At 59.5% G+C, this 16,885-nt stretch overlaps 1 protein-coding gene across 2 annotated transcripts in view; it reads right to left on the bottom strand.

Moving 5' to 3' along the window:
• MYOM2 (myomesin 2) overlaps positions 1–16,885 on the bottom strand; it is a 73,997-nt gene that overhangs the window by 35,297 nt on the left and 21,815 nt on the right. For both annotated transcript variants that reach the window (XM_064477605.1, XM_031440378.2), the window contains exons 4-11: positions 15,484–15,622; positions 15,241–15,398; positions 14,097–14,189; positions 8,127–8,215; positions 7,985–8,035; positions 7,086–7,250; positions 4,199–4,360; positions 2,004–2,145 (exon numbers count right to left, since the gene is read on the bottom strand). In XM_064477605.1, coding sequence (XP_064333675.1) covers positions 2,004–2,145; positions 4,199–4,360; positions 7,086–7,250; positions 7,985–8,035; positions 8,127–8,215; positions 14,097–14,189; positions 15,241–15,398; positions 15,484–15,622 — 999 coding nt within the window. The remainder of the gene's footprint in view (positions 1–2,003; positions 2,146–4,198; positions 4,361–7,085; positions 7,251–7,984; positions 8,036–8,126; positions 8,216–14,096; positions 14,190–15,240; positions 15,399–15,483; positions 15,623–16,885) is intronic.

Below are 16,885 nucleotides of genomic sequence, written 5' to 3' on the forward strand. Positions count from 1 at the left end.
TCAGCGTACGCGGGCGCGTCCGTCTCCCGTGCCCGCGTCCCGTACACACACGGCCACTGCAGCAGGAGGCCGTCTCCACTGGCACAGCCGATGCTGTCCAAATGCTGGTTTCCACAAACAGCAGTGTACATGGACTTCGGGAGACAGAGCCACCCGGGAAGTGCAGCGTATACACACATTTCTCCCCGAGCCTTTGTAGCACAGCTGGAGATTAATCCCTGACTTCAGACACATTCAGGCAAAATCTCCAGAGGACACTTCAGGTCTGTCCCTGAGAGCTCTCTCCCTATTTACACCCCAGAATCAGCGGGTGCCCCCACGCGCCCCGCACGTCCGCTGCAGAGGCTCAGGAAACCAACGGCCTTCCGCCCGGTGCCCCACGGTGGCTGCTGCTTCCTCCCCCGAGCCGTGGAGTGTGTCCTCCCCGCACGGCTGGCCCACCGCCCACCCCAACAATGTCAAGGTGTTTCTTTCTAGAGCAGCTCTCGTGTGGAATTTGGACGTCTTCTGAAAATATTAAGTCCTGACCAGAAATCTGGAAACGCAGCCAAGATTAACTGCCATTTCTCACAGGCTGAGAAATTTCAGGACTGAAGCTTCCTGTCAGATTCCCAGGAGGAAGGAGCAAGTTGAGAAGGCCCGGCTTTCGGGGCCGTCCAGCCCCAGGGCCGTGCCCGTGCTTTTAGAAGGGTCAACTCTCTGTCCTCCTGACGAATCGGGGTTTTTCACGGAAGTTCTCTGACCAGCATGCGCTGCCCTGTCTCAGCCAGAGGGTGACGTGGTCCAAACTGAGAGTCTGGCAGGGGAGGAACTCAGCTCAAAGCAGCCGCTGGCAAGTTGCAAGGACAGGAGAGGGCCAGCAAAGGGGCCGCCTCCCCCACCCAGAGTTTCTGTTGCTTTTATCTTTTTTAACGAGGGAGAGACCAGAGTGGAGCATTAACTGAGAAGGCGCCAAGTGGTTGGGAAAATTATCAAATGTCTTAGGACAGTAGAAAATAGCTTTTGTTTTTCATTTTTTAATTCAAGGTAAACTCTGAACGATGCAAATCTGACTCCAGCACTATCGGACTATTTCCCTGAGGGTGACTGTCCTACCTAAATACAGTTTTGTTGGTGGAGAAGGGAATTTAGTTAATACAACGCCAACAAACTGAGCTGGTTATGTTTTCTGAAATAACCTCCTTATTTTATTTTTTTTTTACACATACGAGATCTTAATTTCCATCCAGAACCATCCAGAACCTAAGCGAAGAGCTAATGCCCTCTGTCTTCTAGATCCACCTTCGCTGACTGTGACTTCACTCGGTGCTTAGAACTGCAAATGCAGTGAACTCACGGCTCTGCCCGTGCCCTGCCCCAGCCCCTGAGCGCTGCACAGGTGATGGAACGTGAAGGGTTAGCACCGCCTGGGGGCTCAGATGCCCTGCGTTCCCCTCACCACTAACAGCTCCCGCTCTGAGGCATCACTCTCCTCCACCTGGAAACAAGAAGCAGACACTGCTTCACAGAGAGGAGGACGGCATTTGGGTCCGAATGGGCCAGCACCCTCCGCTACAGCTCCCGGCACCCGGGCTCCTGCCCTCGGGAGCGGGGAACAGGGCCGAGCGTGGACCCGCCAGCCGGAGCCCCGTTCCCAGCCCCGGGCTGGACCCTCAGCAGAACCTGGAGGCCGGGCTCAGAGCCCGGGGACGCAGGGTGGGGCCCGGTCCTCGTGTTGAGCAGGCCAACAGAGCCCCCCCGCCGCCGCCACCACACAGAGGAACACAGGGCCCTGCCTGGTTGGTGGTATTTTCCAGTTACGCAGTCAGGAACGCTAAGTAACCAAGCAGTGAATTCCTACATCCCATCGAGAAAGGTGTCGTGACCCTGAGATTAGGAAAATACCCATAAATAAATGACTGCTCAAGCTCCAGAACGTAACAAGGAAAACGCCCAAGCCGCTGTCCGCGACGACACCCGCTTCAGGAGCGCTTCCGTCCCCGGAGGGACCAGCAGACACTCACCGGTCGATGAAGTAGCCGAGGACCGGGCTCTCGGTGGTCGTGTTGGGCGGCTTCCACGTCACGATGACGTAGTCGCGGTTGGCGTCGTGGCACTGCAAGTCCATGGGCGCGCCCGGAGCCCCCGTCACCAGGGGGTCCGCGTCTGGTGGGGGAGGCACGCGGTCAGGGGCCGGGGCGGGGGGCACGGGGCACGGGGCCCTCGAGTCTGGGGTTCTTCATAACTGAACCCAAAATCAGATCCACCCTCTCCTGACGGCACGGGGCCATGTCACGTCACGTCAACACCGACCGAGGAAAGGATGAGAATAGTAATGAGGCCTCTCAGACCCTGAGAGGTGCCCCCGCGGCCCTGGGTGCTTCAGCGTCCTCAGATGGGAGGGTTTAAATTTCTCTCCTGCAAGCTGTGAGCACACGCTGGGCCTGTCCTCATGGGTCCTGCCCCACAGCCGGCTGACCACGGCACAGTTACGGTTTGGCCTCGACGCCGACAGAGCGGTTTAGAAAGTGCAGACCCTGCGTATCTGGCCTCCCTGCCGCAGACGCGCATCTGTTCAGTGACCACCGGGGCTGCTGCCCCGTCTCAGCAGGGCAAGCACGACGCAGCTCCTGCTCCCGTCTCCTCAGCATGTTGAAAGCGAAGGATTTCTGACGTGGAGCCATTTTCTCTCCTGTTCAGAATCCTCGGAAAGTAATGGGAGCAGCCAGAGTCCCCCACGTGTGTCCTTTTCCCCCTTGTTGGCTAAGCTGCAGAGCAAGGTGACTTCAGCTGCGCTGTATTTACTGTGCTTTAATGGGACAGAGCATCGTGCCAGAAGGCAGGCGCAGAGAATGGAAGGGACGCTTTAAGGCCAACCTAATAAAAACGGTAAAACTTTGTGCATGTGTGTAAAACCCCAGCCCTGCAAGTTTATGCTGTCTGGTAGGGGTGGGGGGGCTTAATTTGCATTTTTTCTTTTTTTTTAAGTTAAAATATTCCCAGATGACACAGCCCCTCCTTCATACGCAGATCTAACTGATCTGGTTTGGAAAAAATTATACACAATTGGGTTATTCCAGGCACAGGTAACCTGGTGCCGGAGGTGGACGTAAGGCTGCAGGAGACACGAGCCTGACACAAGCCCACGACAGGCGAGGCCAGGTGCACGAGAACAGAGGGCAGCGCATCCCGAGGGAGGGACCGCGGGGGAGGGAGCTGGGGCCCGGGGTCAGCGCAGCGGCTCAGCCACCCAGGGTGGACTGTGCTGATGTCCTCAGGGCGGTTCAGCCGTGCCTTGGCCAAGAGGGGCCTCTATGCCTGAGGGCAGGCACGGGGAAGGGCTCAGGCAGGCGCTGTCCCCACACACACAGGGCTGCAGCTTCGCAGGGGGACCCAGCTCTGGCCCCCAGCGCCTCCACCCTAGGGAGGTCCCCACACCTTCATTTGAAAAGGAGAGAATATTTTAGATTGTATACGTGTATGTGAATAGATGTGTGTACACACGTATATGTACACCTGTATGTAAGGATACACACATGCGTGTATGTACATTGTACACAAAATATATATAATCTTACCCTTTTTATATGTTCCTTCATCCACTTTATATACAAAACGTATGGAAGACACATCCAGGCACACACACGAACGTGTTCACCTGTAAGCCGGTGTGTGATGGGCACTTACATGTAACACAGAAGTATGTCACACGTCTAAAGACCGGCGTGCCTATACAGCACACACGTGACATCTACCGCGGTGCCTGGCGTATGGTGGATTTTGTTTTCCTTCCCACAAGTGGGATGAAGAAAGCTGTCCTGCGGGCTGTCGTGAGGATGAAGTCGCCGGACGTAAACCCTCAGGCGTGTGGCCGCCAACGTCATCAACTTAAACACGCGTGTGCTTGAAGTGGGGGGACTCAGGAGGGCGGGAGGCTGGCCGTGGTCTTCTGCCCCTCATGCTGAGGGAGTCTGAGGGAGCGGACGAGGTGGGGGACACGGGCGGCCCCACAACCTGCCCTCTCGCTCCAGACCCGCCCCCTCTCGGGCTCCCTGCAGAGTTAGCGGTGGGGCTGTGTTCACTCTTCACAGACATTCTGTAAATTCCAGCAAGTGACCAGGGACTGACTGGGAAGGACAGCCCTGGTCCACGTCCGCCCCGGACGCTGTCGGGGGCACCCAGGGAACCAGCACTCAGTCCCGCCCGCCAGCCCGCGCACCTCGGACAAACAGGAAGGCGCTGTGGTCTCTGACCCCTCCCCTGGACACGATCCTCAGGGTGTAGAGGCCCTCGTCGTCCTTGTTCAGGTGGCTGAAGGACAGCGAGGCCTGGCCCTCCCCGAAGAACATCTTCGTCCACTGGGACTCCTTCAGCAGCACATCTGGAAGGAGTTCAAAGCGAGATGCTTTCAGGGGCGCCGAGGACCCCGGAGCGCACCTGCAGGACAGACGTGCGAGGCCCGCGAGACGCCCGCGCCCGGCCCGGGCGCGCCCCTCGCCGGGGGGCCGGGGACAGCGTTCCAAGCGCGAAGGCTACAGCTTGTCGGAAACGGGCACAGCTCTGCCCTCGAGCGGCACCGAACCTCGACGCTGACCCCAGGACGGGCTCCACCAGGTTCCTCAGAAATAAACCGTCAGGTGCCGACAAACCCTCCTCAGAAGGCCGCGGCGCCACAAAGGCCAATTTTGAGAGAAGAAATTAAACGATGAAAAAACATTCCACGCCGGACGTTGCGGAAACGCAAAGAACAGCGAGGAGAAATCACCCTTCACCCACCGATCTGGCAGCGTCTACAGCTGGAAAGGGCAGGGAGCCACGCTCACATTCTGGTGGGAGCGCAGCTGTGCAGATGCAAAGTGAGAAGGCCTGCCCCGGCCTTAAAATAGGCTCGCAGCCCGGACACCACGGCACAGACCCTAAGAGCTGCCCCAAGGTGTCAGAAGGCAGGTGGTGAGGACTTTATTCCAGAAATGTTTGCAACAGAGAAAATATAAACCAGCTCAAACACTGAAACGCAGGGCAGGGACGGCCAGCTCACATAGTGGGGCACAGGGAGCTCCCGAGCTACGGGTGCCAGAGGACGGAGGCTGTGTGCCGTGCTCTGCTCAGCGGAAGAAGGGGACTTCAGATTCAAACCGTGTTCCCTGTTGTAACACCTGTGTACGGATCCAGAGAGACAGCACATGACAGACAAACAGAAGTAATTTTCCCCATAAGCCTACACTGCATGTGTTATAAGAAAGGATTTATTTTTATATTTTTAATTTTTAAAACCTGGCACATATCGCACCTGACTGGCAAGCTCAGGAGGGCCCTGGGCCACGGGGCACGGGGATGCGGGGGGCACGGGGTATGACTTCTGCTCCACTTAATCGGCCTCACGTGCAAATCACACCCAGCGTGGTCTCGGGTTTTATTCTATGGAACAGGGGTTTTCTGGCCTGCGGTCACTTTAGAGTTCTGATCCCCCTTAAATTGTGTCCCAGTTCCAAATGTCCTTGTCACTCTGCACTTCCCGAGCCCGGCAGAGGGCGTCACTTTGTGGGCTCCCGTCGCCTCGGGGCCGACAGGCCACTGGTGGCTCAAGGCTCCTTAATTCTAAAGAGTAGAAAACACGTCGTTGCCTCTTTAGGTCTGAAAATAAGCCGGGGAGAGCAGCCTCCACACATTCCCACTGGAGCAGCAGGGCCTGTGCCGGGCTGGTGGCGACAGGCTGTGCGGAGCTGGGCTCCCAGCTCAGCCCCGGCCACGGCCGCTCCAGCCCCCGCGGAGGACGGCCCGTCAGACACGGCTTTGAACTTGCCAGGTCCTTTCAAATCAGTCAAGCCTGTGAAACCGCGTGTCCCCAGAACTCCGGGCACTTCCTAGTCACGGGAAAACCTTCTCAAAGCATTAGGAGAACTGTCCTCAAATCCACTTCATCTCCCTCCAGAAAGGGTGAGTTAGACTCCTAGAACTTGAATTAGACCTTAAATCTTACACTAGAGCAACAGCGGGTGAACTGGACCTCCTTCGCCACGGCAGAGGCTCTCCCCGCCCCCGCCGCGTCCCCTTCTCTCCCTCGTGGGGCATAAAAATCAGACGCGGCCTGAATGATCAACCCAACAGGCGTCAAGGGTCTGCAAAGCCAGCTGTGCGCTCCCCCGGCCCCTGCAAGGTCACGGGCCCTCCCTGACCCGGGACACGTCCCCGCACCCGGGCCCGGGCACCCCCCCCCCCCTGAGGCCTGCTCATCTTTCAGCAACCTATTTTTTCTTTCCATAAAGCCCTCCGTCATCGCTGCAAACCTGCTTTCCTGGCACGCTGGGCCAGGACCACACATTTGGCAAAGCATCTCACCCCGTCCTGGGACATTTCTCACACTGTATGGAGACACGGCTTTACCATTCTGTGTGTTTTCCCAACCAGAATATAAATATCTCATGGGCAGGAGTGGCCTACGATTCTCTGTAATATTCCACATTGTGTCAGGTTCTGAAGAAACATGGGTGGAACATCCTGTGACTGCGTCCTCGGGAGACACGCTCCCTTTAGCCCAGAGATGAAGCCCCTCCCACACCCTGCACACAGCCAGCTGCACGGAGCAGCCGAGCTGGCTGAGCAGCGGTGCCGGGCCAGGTGGGGCCTGCAGCCAGGCGGCCCGGGTTCGAGTCCCAGCTCGGCCCCTCCGGGGGTGGGGGAGGTGGGGTGAGCTCCTTGTCTCAGCTGCCCACCTTGCGGGACTTAAGGGCACTTACATCGTGGTCCTGATGAAAATCAAGTGAGTTACGGCACTCAGAGCAGAGTCGGGCACAGACATGCCCTCAAGGTGTAGCTGTTGTTTTTGCCAAGGGAAAACAGACACAGACGCCTCGCCCACCCTTTCTCATCCCTTGGAGACCCTCCTGATGGGGCTATAAAGCCCCAGTGACTCATCTAAATCCAGGCGCCCCTGTTCGCCCCGTTCCCTGGGGAAGTTCAAGGCCACGGGTGCTCCAGGCTCTCCCCCGGCCCACGGCCATCACAGAGGTGGAGACAAACACGGGTCAGCACTAAGGTTTACGACCCACCATTACCCCAGCGAGGCCCAGATCGGAGCCCGAGCCCAAGCGCGAGGCGACACTCACCGTCCCGGTACCACTCGGCCCGCGGCTGCACCCTCTTCAGGTCCGGCGTCACCAGCAGCGAACACTTGAGGGTCAGGGTCTCGCCCTCTCTCCGGAAGGTGACCCCAAATTTCTCCACAAACTGCACATCGAAGTGCATGTATGGGATCACAGACGACGGGGGCACTGCGGAGCAGAGGGACGCGGTCAGCGCAGGAGGGGCCGGCGGACACGTGTCTCCTCCCCCTGCACCCACCTCCTCCAAGGAGCCGCGTCCTGGGGTGAACATCGTGCCCCGGGTTCTCGTGTCGAAGCCCTGGCTCCCCAGCCCAGTGGTTAGGAGGTGGCCCGCGGGGGTGGCTAGGGTTGAATGGGGTCACCTGGGTGGGGCCCCTGGTGGGATCAGTGCCCTGGTAAAGAGAGGAAGAGACCCAGCCCTCCCTCCTCCAGTGAGGGCGCAGCAAGAAGGTGGCTTCTGCAGATGGCACCAGGCCTCCTCCACCCGGTGGGCTCCTTGACCTTGGACCCGCAGCCTCCGGAGCTGACGGAAGTAACTGTCTGATGCTTAAGCCTCTGGGTGTGGTGTTCGTTACAGCGCCTGAGCTGACCAAGACACTTCTGAAGCGTCGGAAGAGCAGCCGTGGGGTCGTATCTGGCCATCTCAGCCAAAGAAGGATGGAGGGGCCGGGTGTGCGGGGAGGCAGCCTGAGCCCCGTGTGGTGAGCGAGGGTTTACTTAAATTCTGCATCAGCCCCGGAATCCATGGCCACGACCGTCAGCACATGGACCCCGGCCAGGAGAAAGGGTCTTTTGAAATATGGTTTTAAAATAATATTTGATGCTGAAAAATATGTATTTTTTAATTACACGCTATGTTTGTACACATTTTTCCACACAAAAAATGAGAACAATCAACTTACACCCGATTGGGAGTCCCACCGAACGGAAGGGCTCCTCGTCGCCTCGGAACCCTGCAAGACAGCCAGCGCTGGTGCTCACAGTGGAGAGACGGGGCGGGAGGGCACCCCCGCAGCCCGCGCGCCCCACCCGAGGCAAACTCACTTCTCACCACCACCGCCGCGTTGGTGGACACCTGCCCGTGCACGTTCGTGGCCACTGCCGAGTAGGTCGCGCTGTCGTCAAAGTCCGCCCTGGGAGGAAAAGAGCGAGACGTCGCCCCAAACGTACTGCGTCCTGTTCTCTAGGAGCCGGTGGCCCCAACTCGCACACGGCCTCCCCCGAAAGCGGCTCGTGTGGCCTGGAGCCCTCGGTCACGAGTGATCGGGGCTGGAACAGCGCCAGCTCTGTCCTCGAACGAGGTGTTAAGTGTAGACGCGGGAGAGGTCAGGTCCCAGGCCGCGGCTCGGCTTCGGCTTTGCGGGGAATAAACGCGCTGGCTCCCCTGCAAGCGTCGTTTCACTCTCAAGGGGAAGCCTGTCTCCCCTCTGGTTCTGTTTTCCCACGTCTGCAGAATTCCTAGTTTTATCTCTTCAAGGGGCAGCTCCAGGGGACACAGCCTCCTGGAGAGTTAACCCCTCCCCCCTCCCCTGGGTTCCCACGTGCACACCCCAAAGCAGGGTGGTCCCCTGTAGAGAGTCCCCACTTGAGGGCGTCATGAAAGCCCCTGGACCGACCCCGCCTGAGGCTCCCAGCATCCAGGGATGCGTGTTCTCCCCGGAAAGGACGATGACGCAGGAACTGCAAACCCCCATCCCCCAGGGGTGGGCTCCTCCACCTCCCCCGTCTGTCTCACAGAAGTCGAAGCTGTGAACTGTCTTCCCACCAACTTCCCCCAAAACTTCACCAGACAAGAGCAGGTGAGGAGGGGCTGAAGTCTGTGGGGCCCTTACTAAACGCTGGCGCTCTGCCGGTGTTTCACGCCGGCTGCTTTGTATGAAGACAGTGCCATGGCCCCGCTAACGCGGCGGGGCAGTCGGCCCTTTAAGAAGTGGGTAGACACGGTCCACAAAACCCCCAGATCTGCAGCTTTCTGCTGCTTCTCCAAGAGTAAGCATCACGGACACAACGGAAAAATACAAATACAGAGCAAGTGAAGTTACTCAAGCCTCACTCGGCGCATCCAGTGCCTCCAGAGACAAGCCCATTCCTCCGAGGTCCTTAGGGATTTCATTTTCTTCTCTCTTCCACTCCGAGCCGAAAACAGCATCTTTGATCAAGAACTGCAGTGTCTCCAATGAAGGAGAGAACGCTTGAGAGACCGCGGCTACCTCCCTGAGCTCCGTCCCTGCCCCAGGAGGGTCCAGTCCGGTTCCAGGGCGTCGGGCAGACCAGCTGGTCTCCTTCCACGGCTGCTCCCACGGACGTTCGGGCTCAGGGCCTTCTCTTCAGCCGCACCTCGGGGGCCGGAGGCCAGCCACGAGGCCCGCCAACGAAGCTGCCATTCTGGCCTGGACTCAGGGCTGCTTTACGGGCGGCTTGAGAGCAGGCTGCAGGGACGGCCGTATCCCCGGGGGCACGTCAGATATCCCGGAACATGGACGCATTATCCACCACTAGGCCTTGACGCCTGGCGCTGATCCACCCACCTGACGCGTGCGCACACGCCCCCACAGGGCACAGGCCCCGCGAGCTGCCTCTGGCATGATGGCTGGGTCCGGGGAGCAGGGTGGAAGGCAGGCTTACTTCTCTTCCTTAAACCTTAGGCATTGCTTGAATTGTTTTTAATCTTGCACTTGGGTTATTTCTTCCAAACAATGAAACCACTGTGTTTCCATCCGTGCATTCTTCTGGGATTAGCCCTACACTGCCCTGACAAAGCCCCCGCCCAACAGCAGCCACACAGCAGCCTGGAGAAGGGGTCATGTACCCCCAGCAGGGGTGGGAAAGCTGGAGACCAGGGCAAAGCGGGGGGAAGCAAAGGGCCCCGTACAAACGCCACCTTGAAATCCCCTGATCGGAGGCTGGACCGGGACCCACACGTGACAGACTCAGCAGTAGGAGTCACGCGGCAAAAACGAGCAGCACCCCCAGGGCGAGGGCGAGGGCGGGGCGGGGCGGGAGCAGCGCGGGGGCTGACCCTCCCCACTCTGGGCCAACCGTCAGCGTCCCCTCCCGACGCCCAAGGGAGGCGTTTTCAGTGCCTGAGCCCACGGGGAGTCCTCGGAGGGGCTGAGTGTGGCCGTCACTCAGAGTGTGTCCATCGGTCACCACAAAGCTCTCCAACATCTCCTGCACTGCCTCCCCTCAAGCCCCGTCGGGGATTGTCCAGTCTCACGGTCTCCAGACTGTCCCGAGGTCCTCAAACCGAATGTGCTGCCAACTCCTTCCTGCATCTGGATTTCAGCAACACTTAAACACGCAGCACCTCACGTGCAGTCACGCGCCGATGCACGGGCCCGCCCCGGGCCACACTAACACGTTTGTGCGCCTACGGCCCTCAGACAGGGCCGCTTGCCTTCCCCGCTTCACTGACTTACATTCTGACTCCACGTCAGACTTAACGCTCCCACTAGCGACTAGGTATCTCTGCGAAGCAGGATTATTTTCAATATTGCGCAGTCAGAATAAAATCAGGGCAAAACGGCTGCTGGGATCACAGGGAGGCTGTCTCCAGACACAGGTTACAGCCGCCGGATTACGTCTTATCTACTGACTCGGTAATAAGTGAACAGCATGCATCTTAAACTCCTCAAGTGCATTCACTGAACTCCCCCACTCCACTCGGGGGACACTGATGATTAAATAAAACAATGCATTTGAAAACAGTTTGCAACTTCACAAGACGGTGCTCACTGTGTACATTATTGATGAAAATGCATTAGCTGAATTCTTGAACCAAAGTTCAGAGAAGGTTCCCCGTCTCTCCTCCACGAGGGCCCTCCCTCTCTGCCTTTCCATCCCCACAAACAGTGCGGGTCTCAGGGCCGTGGGGGCCGCGGGGAACGGCTGGCCCACCACTCCCTCGCCGGGCACCGCTGGAGGAATCCCAGAAGGAGCCTCGTAAGGAAGGGGGGCACAGGACCAGCCCCGGGCGCCGGGCCCACCTGAGAAGAGTGTCTCCCACGGGAGCTGGAGCCCGTCCTTCACCGAATTGGGACCCGGCCGGGAGCTACCTAACACATTAGCGCCGACGGGCTGGCCCGGTGACCCGTCAGCACCTGGCGCTCAGCGGAAGGGACCGAGCTTGGGAGAAGCAGCCTCACAGACTGCACCCTGAGCCTTTTCCATCAAACACAAACGGACGTGTACATGCCCACGTGCACACACTCGGAGGAGAGGGCCCGCAGAGGCCCCCCCAGAACACGCAGACCCACTGGCCTCCCGCAGCGGCCCCCAGGGCAGGGCGCGCCCAGTGCGGGCTGTGCGGGGATGTTAGACCCCCCGGCGGCAGTTACTTTAATCCCAGTCTTCTTGCCGTCTCTCCTGCAAATGTTCTACTTCGTACGAAACACAGTGGAACGTGTACAAATACGAGAAAGCGTGCAGCGTGGACGGGGGGGATCCTGCGTCTCCGTCGCCTGCTGGTGCAGGGTGGGTTCCAGGAAGCCTGGCCGGGGGGCACCGGGCAGCAGACACAGCAGGGGGCTGGGCAGCAGGACCTGGCCGATGCCGAGGAGGTGGTGCCCAACTGAAAATTCCGTCCACCGGTCACTTGGAGACCCTCATGCCTGACCACCGCCCAGAGGGCTCCAATCTTTCTCTCCTTCCCAAGGCCACACTCAGGAACGCGTGTCGGCAGCCCGCAGAGTCTAATTCGAGCCTTTACCGCGTGCTCTCAGAAACTGCAAGCAAGTGCTTAAGGGGCAAAGGGATTTATTTTCTGTTTGGACAGGATCCCAGAACAGACAGAGCCAGTCTCCTCTGGTCTCAGTTTTTACCAGCTTCCATGGGGCCCTTTTGCATCCCAAAGCAACTATCTGAAGTGCCCAAAAACAGCTCCACGGGAGAAATTAACAACACTTCATCTATTTTAAAGAGGGACAGGCAGAGGTCTAAGTGGCCGAGGAATTTCTCCTGGGTAGTCAGGCCCCCGTGTCCTCAAACTCTCAGCAGTGCTGACACGGGATTTAAAGTTTAACTCAAAGTAGAATTTGAATATCAAAGTCTAAAAATAAAGTGCAAGAAGAGGTTCGGCCTGGAGCCCTCTGGCGAGGAGACGGGGGTGGTGGTGATGGGACAAAGCACAAGGTGGAGTGCTCCAGACACCTTCACACAGGCACAAAGCAGCGTTAAAATTCTTTGCAGAAATCGAAGTCAGGCCGTGAGTCCCGGGAGAAAATCTTACGAGCATATAAAATAGTGTCAAGTCCGACCAGCATGGAAGGGAACTAAATTTCCTGTTCGGCGCTTCAGGAATTCGGTGACAGCCGCCAGGGAATATTCATAGGAATAAATGTCACTCTTGTAACCGAAGGAAGAGTGGCAGCTGAGCCAGCGGAGGAGGGAGCCAGCACATTCCACAGCACTCAGCCGGCCCGGATCAGATGATGGAAACTCAGCAGTTTGGAATGAACAGCTGAGATCAGCTGTAATTTGTAGGCTCCCCCGGGCTCTTTTTCTGAAAAATACCCACATTTCATCTGCTCAGAACGTCCCAATGCGGGTAAGCCTATTGGGAGAAAAGCTGGTCGGGGAAATTTCCTTTCCCAGATTCCTCGAATACTTGCGAGACTGCGCAAACGCCAAGCACGTCGGAGGAGGAAGGAGACCCCTCCTGCCGTCTCAGTCTCCTGGGGCCTCGCTGGTTCAAAGCCTCTGTCATTCCCAACAGAGACGTAGAAGCTGCCAACACAAGTGTGAACAGGGCCTTTCACGCTTGAGAGAGGGAATTTGTTTCGCTTTTTAAAACAGTAACTAAAACGCAGCTTGAAAACAAACCAGTTGCTACCTCAAACTTACCCTAAGTAGCCACAGGGCGGCCCAGGTTGGTTAGAAAAGGGTCACCCGGTCCCCAGATAAAGACACTCCTCAAAGTGAAGGCAGACTCTCCCTAGCTGGCATGGCTACCTGCCTGTGGACGTTTCTGGGAAGTCTGGAAATCAAGCGAGAGTGGGCTGCCTAGGTGCCCCCCACGTCCAACCCTCTGCCGTCCTCGTCCCAGCGGAAGCAGGAGCCCGAAGCTGACACCCACATCCAGTCCCTCAGCAAAGCCTCCGGCTCCATGCAAAGCCGGCCCACGCCCAGCCCCCGGCTCCCCTGCACCCCTGGTCCAAGCCCCCCGTCTCTCTTGAATTCGGCCAGGCTGTCCGACACTCGGCCCTTCCACCCACCCGCAGTCAGAGTGACCCTCCTGAAGCTAAGTCAGGTCTCCCCCTTCCCGCCTCTGTGGTCTCCCCGTGGCCCCCGAGGAACGGCCGACGTCCTGGCGACGGCTGCAGTCAGGGGCTCCTCGCGGCCCTGGAGACACCTGTGCCCTCCTGTCCCGCAGGCCCCCCACTGCGGTCCCGGGGCCCGAGCCTCCTCCCCGCACCTCCCTGTCCCCCCACGCTCCCCGTGAGCCCTGCCCCGAGATAGCTTCCCCACGAGGGCCTGCCCGGCCCCGAAGCACCACACCCGCCCCGGCCCCCGCCCGGTAGCAGCGCTCACCCCCTCTGACCCACTGTGGCTCACTGACACTGGCCGTCGGACACGGGGAGGAACCCGAGGTTGTTTTACTCGCCTGTATGTACTACATGTTTCCAATTTGTCATGAGAAAAAGCCAGACATTAGATTTCCTGGAAGAGTCGGCTCAGTGACTGTTGCCCAAACCTGGCGGGGACGCGGCAGGCTGCTGACCAGGCGTGAGGCCGTCTCTGCCTCTCCCTGCGCCCTCACACCTGGACACCCTTGTCCTTCCTCCCACCCTTTGTCCTTTCGTCCCCTCTTTGTTCCCGGAGCAGCCTGGGCAGAGCACTGAGTCCGCGTCCCTCGGGCCTGACACCCAGGGCACTAGCGTTGTGTCCACCGCCCGTCTCATTAGCTGGGAAAAGCACGACGTCGCACAGGACACAGACGTGGGGCCCCCCGTTGTGTGTGGAGGGAGGAGCACGCGGGCAGGTGCTGGGGGTGCACGGCCGAGCTCCAGCTCTCACCTGTTGATCTCCAGCGTGTGGACCCCGTACTTGCTCTCGATCCTGTACTTCCCCGGCTCCCCCGCCTGGCAGATCAGGCTGCCGTCTTTATACCTGAACGAGGGAAGCACTGCTCTGAGCGTACAGGCAGACAGGGCCCGGGCGGGTGTCCCCTCGTCGCCCCAGCGCGTCATGACCCTGCCTCTGCCAGCGTCACCTCCCAGATCACAGCTCAGAGCCCCGGGGCCCAGCTCAGCTGTTAGGGACAGAGCGGCTCCGGCAGGATGCAGACCCCTGGGCAATCCTGAACTCCGACGGAGCCTGGGCCAGCGGCCCCCCTGAACCTGTTAGGAACCCAGGACATGTCCTTCCATAGAAAAAATGGAGCCAATGTCGGGGAGGCCCTGGGGCAGCCTCCCGAGGCCACAGCGGAGCTGGGACGCCTGTGGAGGGTTCCTTGGGACCCAACCCCGCCGGATCCTGCCTGGAGGATGCTGGCCTCGCCGTCCCCCCAGGGCAGCAGGACTGCAGCTCCCCAAAACCAAGGCCGAGCGGCTCTCGGCCTCCCCAGCCCACCGCCTGCGCGGTCAGAGGAACAGGGCTCTGCTCTTCTGCTCTGCCCCGTGCGGGACACGGGTGGCATGTCTGTGGGTCTGTGGCGAACGGCAGACTCCGGCAGCACTCCCACCGAGCGGGAGAACACAGGGACGGGTGTCAGCTTGAGAAGCACATGCTGAAACGGAAGTGTCAGTGGGGCTCAGAGATTCAATTTTTCAACATCACGCGACTGGAGGGACCCTCGCTCCGTGGTTCTGGAGCCTCGGAGCTTGGAGTCTCCCTTACGAGTCTACACAGGCGTGAAAGCAGTGCCACCGGTAGAAACGCTGGTCACGTCAGGGAGCCTGGCTGTAAACAAAAGTCCTCTGGAAGCTCAGCGGGGTCAGTTTCCCAAAAATGAAAGCACTTGCCCAGGATTTCCAGTGCCCCCCACCCCGCACCCCAGCCTGCTCCTGGGCGTGTGCACATGCATTTCCCAGAGTTTCAAGCAAGCTGGTGGGTGGAGTGGGTGTCACGTGCCGTGCGTCCCCGGCAGGTGGACCTTCTCCATCAGCTCGGGTGAGCCGCCCGCTGCAGAGGAACCCCCTCCCAAAGGGACCCCACTCACCACTGCACCACAGGAGTGGGGAAGCCCTGCACCGTGAAGCACAGCTTGACAGGCATCCGCTCCCACACGGTGTGTGACCTCAGCCGCACCAGGATCTCGGGCGCTCGGCTCAGCCGCTCCTCGTACGAGGGCCTATCCCAGGCCAGCCTGTCGTCCACCTGTCCCGGGAAGCGAGCGGTCGGGCGTGCGGAGGGCACCAGGCTCCCGCCAGCAGGCGTCCCCCAGGCAGCCCCGAGCCCCTACCATGTGCTGCAGGGCGTATCTGTCCAGCTCGTCCCGAGCATGGGAGCGAGCCAGGTGCACATCCTCCTCCAGCTGAGCCAGCTCTCGGAGGAAGCGCTCCCGCTTGGCCTCCCCATAGGCGGCCACCAGCGACCGGTACCTGCAGAACCAAGCAGCCACGTTAGTCCCGGGCCACGGGCCACGGGCCACGGGCACGTGTCACGGAAGGCCTGGGACCAGACACGCACTCCCCCAGGACTTCCCTATGTGGGCACGACTTCTGTTCTCGTGGCCTCTGTCTTTCCAGAGCCGCACGTTGGCAAGCGTGTTAAATCCGCATGTGAAGGGCTGTAAGGAAAGGCGGGTGCACGACTGGTGACCAGACATCCGCCCGCCTTCCTCCTGCAGAGGCTGCAGCCTCGCCACCAGCACCCGCCGGGCGCTCACTCCCGGGAGTGGGCGTCGGAAGTGGCCCTGCATGGGGCGCGGGTCCCCACGGCGCATGGCAGGCACAAGACGCCGTCCCACAGTGAGTCCGCGGCCCCTGAAGCCGGACCGCTCCTCTCCCCTTGTGCATGAGGCAGCTCGCGCCCAGCAGGTGCTCAGTGCAGACTATGCTTCACTGTGAGTCGCCGAGCCCTCCAGCACTCGGCCTCCCTGTTTGTAAAACAAGGAGGCGGCTGCCTTCAGGGCTTGAGACTCGGGGGTGGGGTCCTGGGGGCAAGAGGTTGCTGTCGGTCAGCTCCCACATCTGAGACTTTAGGGAACGCCGGGCCCCTCTGCGGGACAGCAAACAGAACCACTTGTGTGGGGAGGTTGCCATTTCCGGGTGAGTTTAAGACTGAATTGAAGCCCTTTGAATGAACAGATGCTGATAAGAAATAAGTCTGTGTTCTAGAAAAATACAAAGGCTGAAATAAATAACTCAGCTTCTAACCTGCGGGGCCAGAGAAATGAGGGCCACCTCTGGAGTCCCGCGGGCCACACCCCGGCCCAGCGGTGCCTCCGTGCTCCAGGCCGGCCAGCTCCCCTCTTCCCCACTGCTTTCCCGAGGTCCCCGCAAAGCCAGAGGCTTGCTGTTCCAGGGGCTGCGTGGGAAGGGAAGGCGGCTGAATAGTGTGCAGGCGGCAGAGCCGGGAGCAGGGGAGCTGCGTGGAGGAGAATCGGCTCCTGCAAGTTTTAGGCACCGGTGCCCATCACAGGTCACCCATCACACCAGCTGCAACCCCTTCCCTGTCCGGGGCCACACACACAGGAGCTGCTCTGCGAGTCCGCGTCAGAGAAGCAGTGAGCGCCTTCCTCAGAGAGCTTGCCGGAAACAAGCCCCCGTTTGCAGGGAATCCCACGAACTTCCAGTGACAGCAAAGGCAAACCTCTGTTCGTGCCACAAACTGTCACGAGAAGCTGAAAGGCCAGAAGTCCC

Source organism: Camelus dromedarius, chromosome 22, assembly GCF_036321535.1.
Source record: "Camelus dromedarius isolate mCamDro1 chromosome 22, mCamDro1.pat, whole genome shotgun sequence".
Lineage (NCBI taxonomy): Eukaryota > Metazoa > Chordata > Mammalia > Artiodactyla > Camelidae > Camelus > Camelus dromedarius.